The sequence below is a fragment of the Auxenochlorella protothecoides genome (assembly GCF_000733215.1).
Source record: "Auxenochlorella protothecoides strain 0710 unplaced genomic scaffold scaffold52, whole genome shotgun sequence".
In the NCBI taxonomy this organism is placed as follows: Eukaryota; Viridiplantae; Chlorophyta; class Trebouxiophyceae; order Chlorellales; family Chlorellaceae; genus Auxenochlorella; species Auxenochlorella protothecoides.
Genome location: NW_011934159.1, coordinates 221,051 through 236,255, shown reverse-complemented (window position 1 = coordinate 236,255; position 15,205 = coordinate 221,051). Strand labels below are relative to the sequence as shown.

General features: G+C 59.1%; 6 protein-coding genes across 6 annotated transcripts in view; 3 read left to right on the top strand and 3 right to left on the bottom strand.

Annotated features, from left to right (window-relative positions):
• The window catches only part of F751_4423 (hypothetical protein), a gene marked incomplete at both ends in the record, with an annotated part of 2,278 nt that extends 1,092 nt beyond the window's left edge, over positions 1 to 1,186 (top strand). The window contains one exon of the mRNA XM_011398112.1: positions 767 to 1,186. Coding sequence (XP_011396414.1) covers positions 767 to 1,186 — 420 coding nt within the window. The remainder of the gene's footprint in view (positions 1 to 766) is intronic.
• F751_4422 (putative citrate synthase, mitochondrial) lies at positions 200 to 2,175 on the bottom strand (the record flags this gene model as incomplete). Its single annotated transcript, XM_011398111.1, has 3 exons — positions 200 to 1,363; positions 1,680 to 1,772; positions 2,029 to 2,175. The coding sequence occupies 3 exons, from the start codon at positions 2,173 to 2,175 to the stop codon at positions 200 to 202; spliced, it is 1,404 nt and encodes a 467-aa protein (XP_011396413.1).
• Positions 2,176 to 2,660: 485 nt separating this feature from the next.
• F751_4421 (hypothetical protein) lies at positions 2,661 to 3,294 on the bottom strand (the record flags this gene model as incomplete). Its single annotated transcript, XM_011398110.1, has 2 exons — positions 2,661 to 2,777; positions 2,920 to 3,294. 2 exons carry the CDS (start codon positions 3,292 to 3,294, stop codon positions 2,661 to 2,663), a joined length of 492 nt encoding a protein of 163 aa, XP_011396412.1.
• A 434-nt stretch (positions 3,295 to 3,728) lies between these two features.
• On the top strand, positions 3,729 to 4,831 carry F751_4420 (hypothetical protein; the record flags this gene model as incomplete). Its single annotated transcript, XM_011398109.1, has 3 exons — positions 3,729 to 3,896; positions 4,097 to 4,216; positions 4,391 to 4,831. 3 exons carry the CDS (start codon positions 3,729 to 3,731, stop codon positions 4,829 to 4,831), a joined length of 729 nt encoding a protein of 242 aa, XP_011396411.1.
• A 699-nt stretch (positions 4,832 to 5,530) lies between these two features.
• On the top strand, positions 5,531 to 6,280 carry F751_4419 (50S ribosomal protein L24; the record flags this gene model as incomplete). Its single annotated transcript, XM_011398108.1, has 4 exons — positions 5,531 to 5,560; positions 5,747 to 5,839; positions 5,994 to 6,121; positions 6,220 to 6,280. 4 exons carry the CDS (start codon positions 5,531 to 5,533, stop codon positions 6,278 to 6,280), a joined length of 312 nt encoding a protein of 103 aa, XP_011396410.1.
• A 358-nt stretch (positions 6,281 to 6,638) lies between these two features.
• The window catches only part of F751_4418 (Dynein beta chain, flagellar outer arm), a gene marked incomplete at both ends in the record, with an annotated part of 29,197 nt that continues 20,630 nt past the window's right edge, over positions 6,639 to 15,205 (bottom strand). Inside the window, 24 exons of the mRNA XM_011398107.1 lie at positions 6,639 to 6,809; positions 6,965 to 7,126; positions 7,335 to 7,493; positions 7,684 to 7,800; positions 7,943 to 8,032; positions 8,472 to 8,537; positions 8,627 to 8,755; positions 8,875 to 8,998; positions 9,688 to 9,801; positions 10,291 to 10,442; positions 11,017 to 11,352; positions 11,488 to 11,614; positions 11,746 to 11,843; positions 12,125 to 12,262; positions 12,414 to 12,522; positions 12,624 to 12,733; positions 12,882 to 12,953; positions 13,119 to 13,235; positions 13,355 to 13,447; positions 13,583 to 13,663; positions 13,843 to 13,950; positions 14,146 to 14,324; positions 14,538 to 14,646; positions 14,796 to 15,197. Coding sequence (XP_011396409.1) covers positions 6,639 to 6,809; positions 6,965 to 7,126; positions 7,335 to 7,493; positions 7,684 to 7,800; positions 7,943 to 8,032; positions 8,472 to 8,537; positions 8,627 to 8,755; positions 8,875 to 8,998; positions 9,688 to 9,801; positions 10,291 to 10,442; positions 11,017 to 11,352; positions 11,488 to 11,614; positions 11,746 to 11,843; positions 12,125 to 12,262; positions 12,414 to 12,522; positions 12,624 to 12,733; positions 12,882 to 12,953; positions 13,119 to 13,235; positions 13,355 to 13,447; positions 13,583 to 13,663; positions 13,843 to 13,950; positions 14,146 to 14,324; positions 14,538 to 14,646; positions 14,796 to 15,197 — 3,363 coding nt within the window. The remainder of the gene's footprint in view (positions 6,810 to 6,964; positions 7,127 to 7,334; positions 7,494 to 7,683; positions 7,801 to 7,942; positions 8,033 to 8,471; positions 8,538 to 8,626; positions 8,756 to 8,874; positions 8,999 to 9,687; positions 9,802 to 10,290; positions 10,443 to 11,016; positions 11,353 to 11,487; positions 11,615 to 11,745; positions 11,844 to 12,124; positions 12,263 to 12,413; positions 12,523 to 12,623; positions 12,734 to 12,881; positions 12,954 to 13,118; positions 13,236 to 13,354; positions 13,448 to 13,582; positions 13,664 to 13,842; positions 13,951 to 14,145; positions 14,325 to 14,537; positions 14,647 to 14,795; positions 15,198 to 15,205) is intronic.

The window sequence follows — 15,205 nt, the reverse complement described above, 5'->3', positions numbered from 1 at the left end:
CACCTGAGGCGTCCACCACAAGGAGAGGGTGGCAGGGGAGACGTGCGCCTGGGCCCCAGGAGTCGGAGTGGTCCGGCTCGCGCCTCTCTCGACTGGCGCGACGGCCATCGCGCACGCATGCCGTCCTGCTGGGGATCGACTCCACTTGGCCACCCGGCCTCGGCACCCGCCGCGGCCTCGGCACCTTCGAGCTCCTGCCTCACTGCCCCTTGACGCGGTCCAGCATGGCATCCACGGTGAGGCTCTTGGGCCGCTCAATGGGCAGGCCCAGCGCGCGGGACCAGACGCCCTGCGCCAGCACCCCCATGGCGCGCGACACGCCAAAGAGCACGGTGTAGAAGCTCTCCTGGGTGATGCCGTAGTACTGGAGCAGGACGCCGGAGTGCGCGTCCACGTTGGGCCAGGGGTTCTTCACCTTGCCCGTGGCGGTGAGGATGTCGGGCACCACCTCGTACAGGTCGCTGACCAGCTTGAACATGGGGTAGTCGGGCAGGTGCTTCTGCGCAAACACTCGCTGGCAGGTGTAGCGCGGGTCGGTGCGGCGCAGCACGGCGTGGCCGAAGCCGGGCACCACCTTGCCGCCCTTGAGCGTGGCCCAGACAAACTCCCTGAGCTGCTCCTTGCTGGGGCTCTCCCCGATCTCGCGCGTCACGTGCTGGATCCAGCGCAGCACCTCCTGGTTGGCCAGGCCGTGCAGCGGGCCCGCCAGCCCCGTCATGCCCGCGGCGAAGGCCAGGTAGGGGTCGGAGAGCGCGGAGCCGACCAGGTGCGTGGCGTGGGCCGACACGTTGCCGCCCTCGTGGTCTGTGTGGATTGTCTGGTACAGGCGCATCAGCTCCAGCGCGCCGTGCTCCCGGAACCCCATCATGGCGCTCAGGTTGGCGGCCCAGTCCAGGGCCGGGTCGGGGGCGATCAGCTCGCCCCCCGCATACGCGTTGCGGTAGATGATGGCCGCGATCTCCGGCAGCTTGGCGATCAGGTCCAGGCTGTCCTCCAGCACCGGCTCCCAGTACCGGCTCTTGTGCAGGCCCGCGTCGTAGGCCGCCGCAAACTTGCTGCCGGACTGCAGGCCCAGCACCGCCTGCGCCAGCTGCGTCATGGGGTGCGTGCCCGCCGGCAGCGAGCCCAGCAGCGCCTTGACGTGGTTGGGCAGGGCGGAGCGGGAGCGCAGCTCCTCTGTCACTGAGGACACCTGGGCCGGGGTGGGCACCTCGCCGGTGAGCAGCAGCCAGAGCAGGCCCTCGGGCAGGGGCTCGCCGCCGGGGGCGGCGCCGGGAAGCTTCTCCTGCAGCTCGGGGATGGTGTAGCCGCGGAAGCGGATGCCCTCGTCCGCGTCCAGGAGGGAGGTCTCCCACAACATGCACTGTGGGTGGAAGAGGGGAAGGGGGGGGGGGGGGGGGCTGAGGGGACGGAATGGGCAGTCGGGGTGGAGAGGCGAGGGAGCACAAGTCACATGGTGGGCCAGGCGGACACCGGAACAGGTGTGTCAAGCGGCGCGCTTGGCAAGCTCTGGTCCATCCACGGTCCGACTTGGTCGGATCTGTAGGGTCTCGCCAGAACACCAATACCTTGTGGCACTACGTGCCCCACAGTTGTACCCACACGACGAGTGATACATAGCGAGACACCTGCCCTGCCTCCCCTCCAGTCTCCTGGAATACTCAACGGTTCACACTCACCGGAATGCCGCGCATGCCGCCGATGGCCTGCTCCACGGTGACTTGACCCAGGATCTTGCTGCCATGCTCCTTCTTCAGGGCCTTGACACGCTCCTGGGATTGGTGTGAAAGCCAGGGTTGGCATGGGCGCCAGTGTCGAGGCTAAAGCTGGGCGAGTCAAGGATCCGGTGTGCGGCAACCCAAAGCCATACGGCAAGGGGGCATCACGCAGCAACGCGGAATGTGCCGTAGACCACTGTCACTGTGCTCCTTGCGGCAAGCGTTGTGGGCCGGGGAAGTGTTCGAGCAGGCGGTCCGACGCCAACAACCCCAACGCCGAACCCCAGCCAAGATCTCATGTGCATCACACCTGCTCCGCGAGAATCTTCTCTGCCAGGGCCTCCTTCAGCGAAGGAGCACTGGAGAGCCCCCGACGAGCCACATCCAACAGGTCCTCAACACTCCGAGGGAGGGCTGCGGACCTGAGGGTCAACCTCAGCTTGCTGGTGATTTGCATCCTCTTGAAGCGTCCAGCGCCACTCTAAGGAGATCCAGCCGATTGAATTTCAGACACTGTATGTGCCGAGGATGGTCGCGGCACCTGGCAGCAGCGTTATATGCAGGGTGCTGGGAGCCCGGAGGAATGTGAGAATCTGTCTCTCGTCAACCCACCACTTTCAGATTTGTCATTGAACATGGGCAGAGCTACATCAGCCGATCATCAATTTAACTAACTACAGATGTCACAAATGTGTACGATACCCCCCTCCATCTGCAATATTGTGCTCCTTGTCTGTTGTGTTGCTTTACACATGGCACGCATGGCATAGACTGGTATGGGAACGAGTCTCCCGAAAGGTGATGCGGCATGCAGCACCACACGAATTTCACAACACGATGCAATTGAGCTGGATGATCTAGTGCAGGGCCCTTGTCAAGATAAGGTACATACGCGCTTTGACTACCTCTTCACATTCCTACTTTATAATGCAAGCCCACGCTTCACCGACGCAGTAAGAGGGAGCAGTCAATACAATCGATGTTGAGTGCCTCTGGAGGAGGTGGGAGCATTTCTCCTCCCCGGACGTCCAAAATTTGCACGAGGGCAAGATAGAATACCTGCACAGAAGAAGTGGAAGTCAGGGAGAGGATGGGGGCCCTGCACAGGCGGATCATACATTTCATTCTCCCAATGGGGACGTGACGGTTCAAGACCACACTCATCGCAGGCCAGCGATCCAACCCTCGATCATCCACTCACGGCAATAGCGAGCGATATGCCTCCAGTGATGATGGCAACCACCTGACCCCTCTGAACAGCTGGATCCTTGGCAGCCTGAGGTTCTGGCTTCGTTGCAGCTAGTGGAGGCTCTTCCTTGGGTGTCTCCAAACCTGACGTATCTTCAGGCTCCGCACGAAGGATGCTGGACGGCAAACTCAGCTTGTAGTAGCCAGCATGACCCCTGCGTGGAGCTGAGCATAGCCGTAGCCCGCATCGTGTAGGCGCAGTCGCGAGGCTCGGACCGGGAAACGCGGCATGCAGACTCATTCTGCTCATCATGAAACGATTCGGGCTGACACTATTCCCGTTCTTGGGCTCAGCATCGACATTCGCATCATATACCATACTCTTCATGGCCACACCATGGATGAGCGCAGCACGCGCCTCAGGGCGAAGAGGGCTTCTCCTGTGCTACGAGCGACTCGAAGACCGGCGTACTCGCTGTGTGACAGGGCGCCCTTCGGATTTACGCATCCTTTTTAGTCACATTTGCACACATCCGTGAGCGAAGTCATCATGGATGAGGAGCCAAAGGGACTCAACTGTTCCCTAGACTCGCTCATCGAGGAGAGCGGGGGAGGACGAGCACCCCGCAACCAGCGAAAGGACAGGAGGGGTGGAGACCACAAGCCGTACCAAAGACGGGGTAATAACGATCAGAGGCTCCGACATCAAGTTAGCGGCGGACCTCAGGTCGGTCGAGGATGAATTGCTGAGTGAGCAGCTACTCAGGGATCCAAGGACCTCAGGCAAACATGCGCAATTCCCCCTGCCCATCGCAGATAGCCATGGCGATACCCCACTTTGCGCAGCTGCAGCCGCAGTTCCTGATCCCTCAAGCCTTCCCTCACGCCATCGTGCACCAGGGCCTGGAAGGGCCCCACAGACCTCGGGGTCCGAGGAATCGCAGCCAGGAGCCTGCTCGACCCTCTGTGGATCCATACGCCTACCGAAAAGTGAGGAGACCGGGCCCCCTGTTGGCAGGGGGAGGAGTGGGGAATTCTCTGTGGTTGGGGGAACTGGTGAAGGTTGATCAAGCTTGTTGACTATGCGCTTGCGTCGTATGCACTGCTTTGACACATCCATCATTGTGTGCAAGACATGCGGTGGCACCGAAATTTGCACTCACGTTGTCTCCCTCCCACATGTTTTGCAGAAGCAAACATGCTTTCGCGACGAGGAAACAGGGAATGTGGTGTTTCGGTATGACACTGTCGACCTGGTGGTCATCACCCCGGCTGGCGAAGTCACCCTGGACTCTCAGGACGCTGCAGATGTGAGTTACCTGCATGGGTTGGGAGAGATGGCCAGTGCAGCAAAACTGCTTGTACTGAGACGCAGCGGGCGGGAGCCGGACTCGTGTCCACTCCAGAAGGCACCATGTTCCTGGTCGGCTCGCCGACGTGACTCATATCCACCATGCCCTTTGTCCATATTGCCTCCTCAACAGCTGCATGTCTTCCGGTCGTTGAACGACGCGCTGGCCCCGCTCAATATGAGGGTAACTGCCCCCTCTGGACGCTGGGACATTGGCGACTGGTCTGTTTCAGACGGTCGGGCCCTGCTCCGCTTCCAGGACGGCATGAAGCTGCCCCCCAAGGGCCCCGCTGCGGCCTCGAGAGCTCAGCTCATGCTGGATGGTTTCAAGAAGGTCGGCAAGGTCGGGCCGCCGGGCAGGGCCCCGGGCAGCGGCCAGCGTGGCGGGTACCCACAGCCACCGCACCCGTTCTACATCCCAGGCGGCGCTCCCTACCCTCCGCCGCCGCAAGCACCCAAGGTGGCGCTGCCGGGCAGCGCTGCGCCAGACGTGTTCTCGCGGCTGGGCGGCAAACTGGAGACGGGAATTTCCGAGGGGGAGCGACGCCTGCTGGCCCAGGGCAGACTGGGTTGATGGATGGCATGTCACACCTGTTTGTCTGTGCAACAGAACTTTAATCTGACCCACACCTGACCGGTGCAGCTGAGCAAGCAATGTGTCGAAGGGACTGGCCAGACCCCGATTGGGCGCGAGAAAAAGCTGGTCGAGAGAGGGGGACACGATGATTTCCCTACAGATCAACCAGCGCAAGCCGCCCAGTGCTTCGTCCATTGGCACCGTGCAGAAGCTCGTGGCGCATCCATTGTGATCTTCTATCGGCTGGCACACCTTGTAGAGAGAGACGCTACCGGCCAACATGCAGGGTGCCATGGCTGGGTGCGCTCGCCCGGCCTTCTTCGGCACAAAGTGCCCTGCCCTTACCGTGCAAGGAATTCATACGGTAGGTGGTGGCGAGCTGCATTTTTACCTGCTACGGCGCGTGGGGATGCTCGTCGCGACTCATCGCACACCACCTTATCCGCTACCATTCAGAGGTGCTCCCCTCCAAGGCCATCCGCGCCCCTACGCGTTGAGGCGGCGAAGATCGTGAGTGGGGAACTCTTATATATCGACATAAAGGCACCTGTTCACCGGCTTTACCAGGGCTGTTTAGCGGGCTGTGTGACCCACCCGCTTCTGCTGACGTCTTCTTCCTTTATTGACCACCAGGGTCCCGGTAAAAAGTGGGAGCATTACGAGCTGAATGACAATGGGAAACCGCTACGGATTCCCATGCATGTCAAGACTGGGGATGTTGTCCAGGTATGTCACGTTGGCTACGGCCTGGTGGACCGCTACTTGGGCCAGGTCGCATGGTGCAAGACCATTCAGGGTGGGTGTCACGCAGTAGGGTGGGGTGTCTTTATTGCGATGAGGAATCGCAAGATGGTATTCAGGGAGGTGGCAGAGTACAGGCAATGAGATTGACCAAAAACCTTGCCCTTGCAGGTTATTGCTGGAGATGACCGGGGCAAGGTTGGCAAGATTGTGAAGGTACACACCAAGATTGGGAAGGTGCTCATTGAGGGCGTCAACGTCAAGGTGAGCAGACACCTCTATGTTGGTAGCACTGTGGGGGCTGTGTAGGAATGGGAGTTACGTAGTATCGTGGTCGATATATATGGCAAGGTTACCCGCGCAGCCGCCTCCTGCGCCCGGCTGTCTACTCAGAGAGCTGGCAATTCCCCATCTGTAGACCAAGCATGTGAAGCCCCAGTCAAAAGAGGAGGCAGGGCAGGTAATGCAGCAGGAGTACCCCATCCACCACTCTAATGTCGCCCACTACTCGGAGGCGCAGAAGGTTGCATCCCGCATCGGGCACAAGTGAGTCTCGTGGAGATGGTGACATGGAGTGGACTTGGCATGCATGACCCACAGCAGGTCTATAAAGTACCTAATGCGTAACTCTTGCCTACGTGCAGGTTGAATGATGACGGGAAGAAGGTTCGGTTCCTGAAGAAGACTGGGGAGGTCATTGACTGAACTTCCAGCGGGCTTCGGAGAAGGTCCTTGTGATCACTGAAGATGCTGGCTGCATTTTGCCGCTGTGGATCAGGTGCTCTTCTCAACACACACACACACACACACACACACACACACACACACACACACACACTCACTGCCAATCGGTGATCAGAGTCAAGCCTATGACAGTGATGTGGACTTGAGGGATGGGGCCTTCAAGTCTGGCTGCTTGGGGCCTAAGATAATTGTACCTTGCAACGACAGGCATGGTGGACTCCGTGTTGACCCCACATCTTCCTGGAGTATGCCTCTCCAGCACCCATTACACCTCACCCTCCAAGTTCCTAAGGGGTTATTGTGTGCACGACAATGCAACTCAGAGCTGGGGAGCTTCGAGCATGAGGCAGACACCTGCCTTGGCCCACTTTGTCCACGGCTGCTTAGATCGCAGGGACACGGAGAACACCTCCTGCCTGAAACGGATCTGGGTGGCATAGACTGGGCATTCGTAGACATCCCTGGTCTCAAAGCTTCCCACAGGGAGGGCCTGTCGGGGGTGGAGGCCTGAGGCTGAGGGAGAGTTCTGCAAGGGCACGGTCTGAGAGTTTTGCCTGAGGGCATGACCGTTGGAAGGTGGTGGTCTCATGCACCTCGCGAAACCCTTGCTGCCTCAAACACGAATGCCATCCCCATCAGTCTCACCCTGATGTGCATCACGGGCATGCGGCAGGAGAGGACCTTGTGCCGAGCATCCTCCAGACACCCTGCCTTCTCGTCCCAGTGTGCCCCCTCCAGTGTCAGCCCATGGATGTATGCCCCCTCGCGTGCGGGCTCTGAGACAGCCTCACACGCACGACGTGTGACCTGCGTGAAATCGTGCTGGACGGATGGGAGGAGGGACCCCAGCGCGTGTCATGGGGGAATCGAGCCTCTGCTCGAGCAGGCCTGGGCAAAGAGGGGCCATGCACCACTCTGGCCGTCTTGCTGGCCCTGTGGCTGTAGGCATGCCCCTGCTGCCAATGGTCCCCGGAAAAGGTATTCGAAGCGCATCAGCGCATGATGGCATGCTCACCTCCGTCACAAGCAGCGTCCTGTCCAGCGCCCAGCCCTGCTGACGAGCGGTGGTCTGTAAGACGGCGGTCAGGAAGGCCATGGGATTGAAGAGCCCAGGGAGCCACACCACGGGTGGAGGCTCCATTGCGCGGGTCCAGTTCTCCAGCTGCTGGGCACGCTGTGCTCGGTGCAGAAGATGGTGAGGGGATTGGATGGGGGGTCCCTCGTTCCGCTCACTGCGCAGCACAGGGCCGCCGGCCCCTTGCATGCCCACTCTCAGGTCTGAGGCGGTGACGCTGGCGCCCTGGCGGGCCCGGCCCCAAAGCTCCGACTCAGAAGCACCCACCCACCCCTTCTTTACAGCCTACCTGGCTCAGGTCCTCCAGCCAGGACGCAAGGTTCCTCATGGTGGGGTAGGATGCGGCGATCCAAGACGGTGGCACCCGACTGCTGGTCAGTGCCGAGCGGATCTGCTCCATCGTCGCCTGAAGAGTGAGGAAGGGAAGGTGGAGAAGTGTGTGTGCAAGGGTACAAGCTGACGTGGATGCATTATGTCAAAAGGTAGTGGAAGGGCTGGAGGTCCCTCTGTGGCCCCAACTTCCTGCCCGCTCAACCGATCTCGCTCACCGACATCGCCAGGTCCCCACGCAGGCCGAGCTCCAGCTCCCCGAGATCCGATCGCAGAATGTGGAGGAGGGCATTCAGCCGCTCACTCTCCTGGGACAGTGGTGGAGTTGGGAGCGGTGATCAGCTATTTGCAAGATTCAGACTTGGCAACAGCCAGCAGGCAGTGGCAAAGCACAAGGTGGAGCAGCATGCACAGGCCAAGCATGGGAGAGGCACATTCTCTGAGCAATATGTGTCACGACTCGAGTGTTAGACCCTCTGGGGCTCCCTTTGCCTACAGGAAATCCGAGTGTCACCCCTGTCCCAAGCGACAAGGTACCTGGAGCGCCACCATTGCAAATGGATCAGAGGCTTCCACCTGGCCACGGATCGTCTCCATATCCAGATTGTCAGGCAGTGAGCCGACAACTTTCTCCAGGAACTGTGTAGTGGTGTGGAGATGGAATGTCCCGGCAGCCCCTTGCTCCTCCGGCTTTGGATGTGGCATGCACCTCACTGTCAGCAGGGTTTACCCCACCAGCTGCCTCACCATGAAATCAGAGTCGACTTCAGCCTCTGCAACGACCTCCTCCTTGCCCCTGTCATCCCCCTCAACCTGTTCACTCAGGCAGAGCGGCAGAGGAGTTCAGCACAACGGACCCGAGTCCAAACCTCCTTCATACCAGTCTCCAGCCTGTCCATCACCTGGAGGGAGCAAAGTGCCTCACTGAAGGCCCGGGTCTCCAGCTGGCTCGACCCCAAAGCGGCATTGGCGTGCAAGCCGTATGCAGCGGGGGCTTCGGGAGGCAGGGCCTCAGACAGCCATTCCAGCACCTGCACAGATGGTGCGCAAGGGAAGTGCATGCGGCTGGCACATGGCAAACTGTGACCCTGGGGCACCCAGCGATGCGCACTCCGTCAGGGAACCAAGACCAGCCAACCCAGCCTGTGACAGGCAGCAGGCTTGCCTGTGCATGGTTCAAGGAGGACAGCGGGGGGGACATGCCAGGGAAGATCTCAGCGCCATCGAGCAGTGCCTCCTGGAACAGAGATGTGATGTAGGCACGAGAGAGCCTCCTGCGGGAGACACGGCCAAAGATGTAAGGATGAGTTTGAGGGGATTTTTTTCATGGTTTGGGACAGTGCTGCAGGCCGCCTCCTCCCTTTCTGTGTCTGCTGCACTCTGCATGAGATGTTTTGCTCAGGGCACTGCTGCATTCCTGGAAGATGCACACCCTTCCCTCTCACCTATCCCAGCCCTCCACAATATGTCCACCATAGATGATCTCGCCAAAGAGGTATTGCAGATCTTCCCAGGGAACCTGTAAATCGACTCGAGCAGCCGACAGGGTACACTGATCAGGAGGGGTGTTGCAGCAATGTCTGGACTGATTTAGGAATGCACTCAAGACTTGCACTCTGCCATGGAGGACTCGGCTGCATCCCAACCAGATGCGTTGAAACGTAGTCAATATGTACAGCATGACTTTAGACTCAGACCGACCTTTGTAAAGTTGTCAAGATACTTGCCAGCAAGCTCTGCACAGCACACAAGGTCTCCTGTACTGAACCTGTAGCAGTAGTTCAGGATGCACCCGTTTGCCACACAATGGACATGCTGGCCAGGCAGTCCATCTTCAAGGCAGAGAAATCACGGAGTGGCCGCCTTCCACCTCGGTACTTAACGCTCGGTCAGCACCCCTCAGGCATTCAAATATTCAAAGTCATCAACGGTTGCAGCGGCCCAACGCCATTCCACTACTCACGGGTAGTTCATGTTCCAGCCCACGCCGGAAGTGGCTCCAAGGAGGTTACCCACTCCGAATCGCTTTCGCTCAATGATGACAGCATGATAGTAGCACAAGCCAAACACGATTGTCCTGCATGGACGTGGGGTGGGGAGACGGGCCCTGTGAGGGATCTTGCAAGTATGCTCCCATTGAAGCCTCCCCCCAGCAAGCAGACCGAGTGTACCTGAGCTCAGACTGTTTGGAGCATGCCTCAAAAGTGTCATCTGAAAAGTTGTTGTACGCACGAATGAGGTTCGCCTTCAGGCCCCCTGGAGGCTCAGTTGTAAGCTTGCAGCATGCCTGAGGAGAGGGGGTCCGACATGCAGTCAGGTGTTCTGCACTGAGATTGCTCTGCTTGCTGTGGAAACGGCAAAGTGATCTTGGATAGACTCCACCCGCACGATGAACTTACCAGCAAGAGAGGGGCTGGCAGGGGCTGCTCAAGTGCTGGCGGTGGCTCCGCAGACAGGAAGAGCCTGAAACATACACTGGAGGCATAGTAAAATCTGCAGGGGTACAGACCTTCGATGCATGCACATGAACACATCTGCTGCACGCCTGCAGGGAAGGACACCGCACCTGAAGTTGGCATGAGCTCCCCTTTGGGGCAGCTGGCTCACAAAGGTGGAGAGGGCACCCCTGGTCCAGTCCAGAGTGAGGTGTATGTTCTGCAGGAGGACCCAAGCGCCCTCACGGAAAGCCTTCTCCAGCTGCCGCATGGCAGCGGGTTCCTGCCAGAGTAGGGGTGAGTGAGAACATTGTCGTGAGAGTCCAAGGGCATGATAGTGCAAAGTTGCAGCTACCCCTATGGCATGGTGCCATGGCGCTGTGTATGTCCCAAGCAAGGTGCCCAGCCAGGTCCAGCATTGTCGCTCCTGGCCTCCAACCACGATGCTCACCTGTCCTTGACCGAGCGAGACAGTGGAATATCTCCCATTCTGAAGCGTGAAACCCATATGCCTCCCAAAAGCCTCCACAGCGCCAGCAACATCCACGCCAGCAGACAAGAATATCAGGATGGGCATGGCTGGCCCGGAATCCTGTGCATGACCATAGGAAGGAAGGACTGGTGAGAAGCGCACAGGGAGCTGTTGCGCCATGCTTGCGGCTTGAGGACATGAAGTATCCATGGGAGGCAGGATCTTGACCTGCCCAAGCATGGTCGTCCGTGTCACAGCCACATCGTCTCTACACAGATGCACACTGCACCAAAACCCATCTGATCAGTCTCTTGTTGTGGAAAGGTGAACCCCAGTCACCCCATGGCCCATTGCCAAGAGGAACCCGACACACACCCAGGCTTACCTTGTAAGCGTCGTCCAGGCTCCATGGCTGGCTGGCTGCAAATTTGGGCCCAAGCGTGGAAGCAACGAACAGCTCGGTGGCCTGCGTCAGTCTGTCTGGCCGGAGGGCCCTCAGCACCAGCAGCCTCTCCAGCGAGCCAGCCCGTTTCCACTCTCCGGGCAGCAGGACTTCCTCTGGGCGGGCCAGCTCAGCCCACTCCCTCCATCGCTTGGGCAGGCCGACCAGCTCGTGCAGCAGCGTTTCAAAGCCTGATACTCGCGCAAGGTTGGCCACCGCTCGCCAGCTGGAGTCGCTCATCCAGTCCGCCAGGGGGTTTGGAGGTGGGGCTTCCAGACCCTGTGGAAAGGAGGAAAGTGGGGGGGGGAATATGAGGGGCGCAGAGCCCGCCAGTCACTTGCGTGGACGCAAGATGACAATGATGCACGGCATCCGCTGCAGCGTGCGCTTCCTGTAGTAGTCCCTCGTCTTTACCTCGGAGCCGTTCGTCAGGCAGGCTGCCGCTGCAGCAGAGACGCTGCCTCCCCGCAGCAGCACTCGCACGCACAGCTGCGTGGCTGCCACGAGCTTGTGCCGCTCAAACAGTGCCTGGCACATGTACCTGGGACAGGAGGAAGATCGCACAGAATGTGTTAAAATGTGCAACAAACGAGGCTCCCAGCTACCGACTCGCCGGACCACCTATAGCCCACACTAATATAATCAGGTTGTACTCAATCATCCTCCACCAACCGGAAGAGGGCAGTTGTTATGTCCACTACGAGCTGCTGCACCCGCGCGCTGGTGTCAGTTGCATCCAGGCTACCCATGCCTCCAGCGCTGGAGACAGACTGCAAAGAGATTGGAACGAGGGGGCTTGCGATGCCATGGCAGAGCGAGGCTAGACACTTGGGGGGGTTGTAGGATTTAAAACCGCCTTCTTTGATGATGCAGAGGCACAAGCATCAAGACAACACCCTTGCCCACCATGCCGTCGTCATCGCCAGATCTTGAGGCTGCAGCTATTCCCTGCTCCAGTATCTGTTGCGTATCCAGGGTGAGCGAGGTGATCTTGATTCAGAGCTGCTCATCTACCATGGTCCAACCACATCCAAACACCAATCACGCTCACCATCACAAAGGCGGCCATGGAGAAGAGGTAGACGCGGTCCAGGGCCGGCAGCGAATCCATGATGAAGAAGATGATTGCAGCGCGGATGGCCACGGGTCTGTATGTTTCCAAGGACTGGAGGATAATGGCCTCATTCTCCTGCAAGCCGTTGACGAGAGGGGTCGGTCCTCATGGCTGCAGAGAAAGTATCAGTCCCATCCTTGCAGTACTAAGTCAAACGTTGTGTGGCCTGGTGCCAATTGAGAACCTTCCTATCAAAGAAAGCTCCCTCCAGCGCGCTGCTCCTCACCCTCGCTTCTGCAACCCTGTCCTCCACGTTTGCGGCCGTCGCCTTTGTGGCCTCCAGGCCCTCCACGAGGCCCATGTCCTCTAGAATGTTCCCATCCGCTGCCTCCAGCCTGCAGGGGTGACCAAGCCTGAGCTCATTGCCCACACCCCCGGGAACTTAGGTCCGGGCATGCCGGCAAGCACCCTCCCTGCGCCCCTGACAGGCCCTCACCTCGCCAGCAGGTCGTCTTCCAGACTCTGGAGCTGGGCAGAGAGTGCGCCCAGGGAACGCACGATCTCTGCTGCGCTGGCCTGCAGATCTGGGCGCTCGTGCCCCGCAACCTGAAAGTGGTGAGTGTGTTTAGGAGGCCATCCTTGACAAGGAGGCTACTGTGCAGAGGCTCAGGAGGCCAGGAGCAGGGAACAAACTTGACCTTGGAGTTGCTTGGTGATGTCAGACCAACTTGCATTGAGAGGAACCCTTCCTTACCGTGGTCAAGAGCTGCTCCTCGAGACCCTCTGGAGTGACGGAGAAGTTCACTATGGTACATTGCGCCGCGATCTGGTAGCGTCAGTGAGGAAGGAGGGTGAGTGAGATGATGTAGTACATGACAGGTCCATGCCCATTTTGCAGTTGCACGACACTGGCGCCCCAGGCAAAGCCATCAAGCGATGACATGAGTCCCTATCAAGCAGGATGACCTCTGGCCCCAACCCCGCATCTCACCTCTGGCCCAAAGTGTGGGCTGGAGATCTCGGTCTGGAGGTAGAGCCTGAAGGCGGGGTTGTAGTCGACCTCGATGTCTCCAAGAACCCAAACATGTGAGCCACCCTTCTTGACGATCTGTGTTCCCGGGACAGGGGATTTAGGGAAACACATTGGATGTGGGAATGGATGTGTCAATGCTATAATCTGGAAGTGGAGGTGGTACACAGTCCAGATCGGAAATTGACACGTCCTACCGTCTTCTGCAAGACCGGGTCCAGCGCCGGGTCAAGCTTCTCTGGCAAATTTTCAATGACAAGAGGGATCCCTTCCTGTATGCACTGCCGCACCTGGGGAAATGGGGCAGCAGGGAAAGGTGGGGTGGGTGGTCCAAGGCAATAGTAACTGCCTTGATCAATATCTGACGTAGGCAAGCTGGGCAATGGTGCACAGAAGCCATCCCGATCCTCTGTGTGTCAGCTCACCGTTGCCATGAAGTTCTCACTGTCCTGCTGCAGCACCCTCATTCCCGTGGACTCTTCCTGAGCCAAGAGCCACTTGAGACCCTGCAGATGTGTTAGAAAGGCGGGTTGTGCATGCAGCCGGTTGAGGAGGATGGGCCGCCCTATCCGCATTGTTGATAGACAACAGGCCGGACAAGGAAGGGCGCTCCAAGCATTTGGAAAGGCCCCTGGATCAGTCCAATGCAGCCCCCCTGCGTCCAGGGGCCCCTACCTAGTCACACCTGCTTGTGAGGGTCAATCAGCAGCGGCCACTGAGATGCATTGGTGAGGATGGCTGCGTTCTCCACGGATAGAGCATCACTTGGCAGCCCGTTCTGGGACCAGGATGTCTGCATGCAAATCGTGGCAAGGAAGAGAGGTATGGAGATATCACTTTGCCTGATGACACAGGACATGCAGAGGGAAGATCATGTCCACTGGATCCTTCCACTCCGCAAAAGGCTGCCCTTGCAAGAAAGTGAAGGAGGACTGGGCAGGGGCAATACATGCACTTCCCTCCAACACTTCCTCTCCCCATGCAGTACCCTCAGAACGCTGGTGATGAGGAGGTCCAAGGGACTGAACTCTGGCTCCAGAGGAATACCAGCCGCCAGAATGTGGGGTCTCCAGGTGCCCTCCACCAGTGATCCACGCAGCTGAGCATTGAAGGCTCCCGCATATGTGATAAAGGCGCTGGTGAGCAGCACTCGGCCCAGCAGAGTTCCTGTGGGAGGGGGGCATCACTGGCAGGTGGACAAACTCGCGCAACAGAGGCGATGAACTTTGGCATGCAACAAATACTGGTGGTCTTAATTGCCGAGTTGCATCACATACAAATTGCCTGGTCACGCTGTAAAAGCTGGCAGGGGGCTCTACCAGGCACCCTGTCCCACAAGAGCAAAGCACTCACACATTCGCCCAGCACCCTCCGCCTCACCCTCTTCATCCTCCATCTCGGCCACGGTGGCTGCCCAACGCTCATTCTCGCCTGCCAGTCCCGCAATCAGCCGCCTTGAGATGTCTGCCTTGCTCGCCGTCCGATCGGCCTGCAATGGATAATGCACAAGTGGACAATGGGCCAGGGGTGAGCTGGGCACGTTGCCACAAACGACCCATGGGCATATTGCACATGACCAGTAGACACTTGTTCTCCTCAGCGCTATACATCCCCCCAAAAGATCCAAAGCCCGCCCACCTGTGAGATGGCAGTGTTCTTCTCCTCTGTGGCGCGCAGGAGGTTGCTCTCCAGCGCCGCCACCTTGGCGTTCAGGTCCGCCACGACCGCGCGGATGGCGGTCAGCTTTTGGCTTGCCACAGCCAGCCTCTGGTTGGCCTCAGCCAGGGCCGCCCGCTTGGGGGCAACCACTTGATAGACCCTGAAGTACTTGCAGATGTTGAGCACCCAGGCGCACAGCCCAGCGGCGGCACTGGATTTGGACTTGATGGACTCAGGCCTGAAACCCGGCTGCGACAGGTACTCCTTCTCCACACGTTCCACATTGGGCACGTGCAGACCATCCTTATTGAAGGTGAGGAGGGAGCGCAGGAAGGCATCCACGTTGCCCATAAACTTCTTCCCCGCAGCCCAGCTCAGGTCCTAAGGTG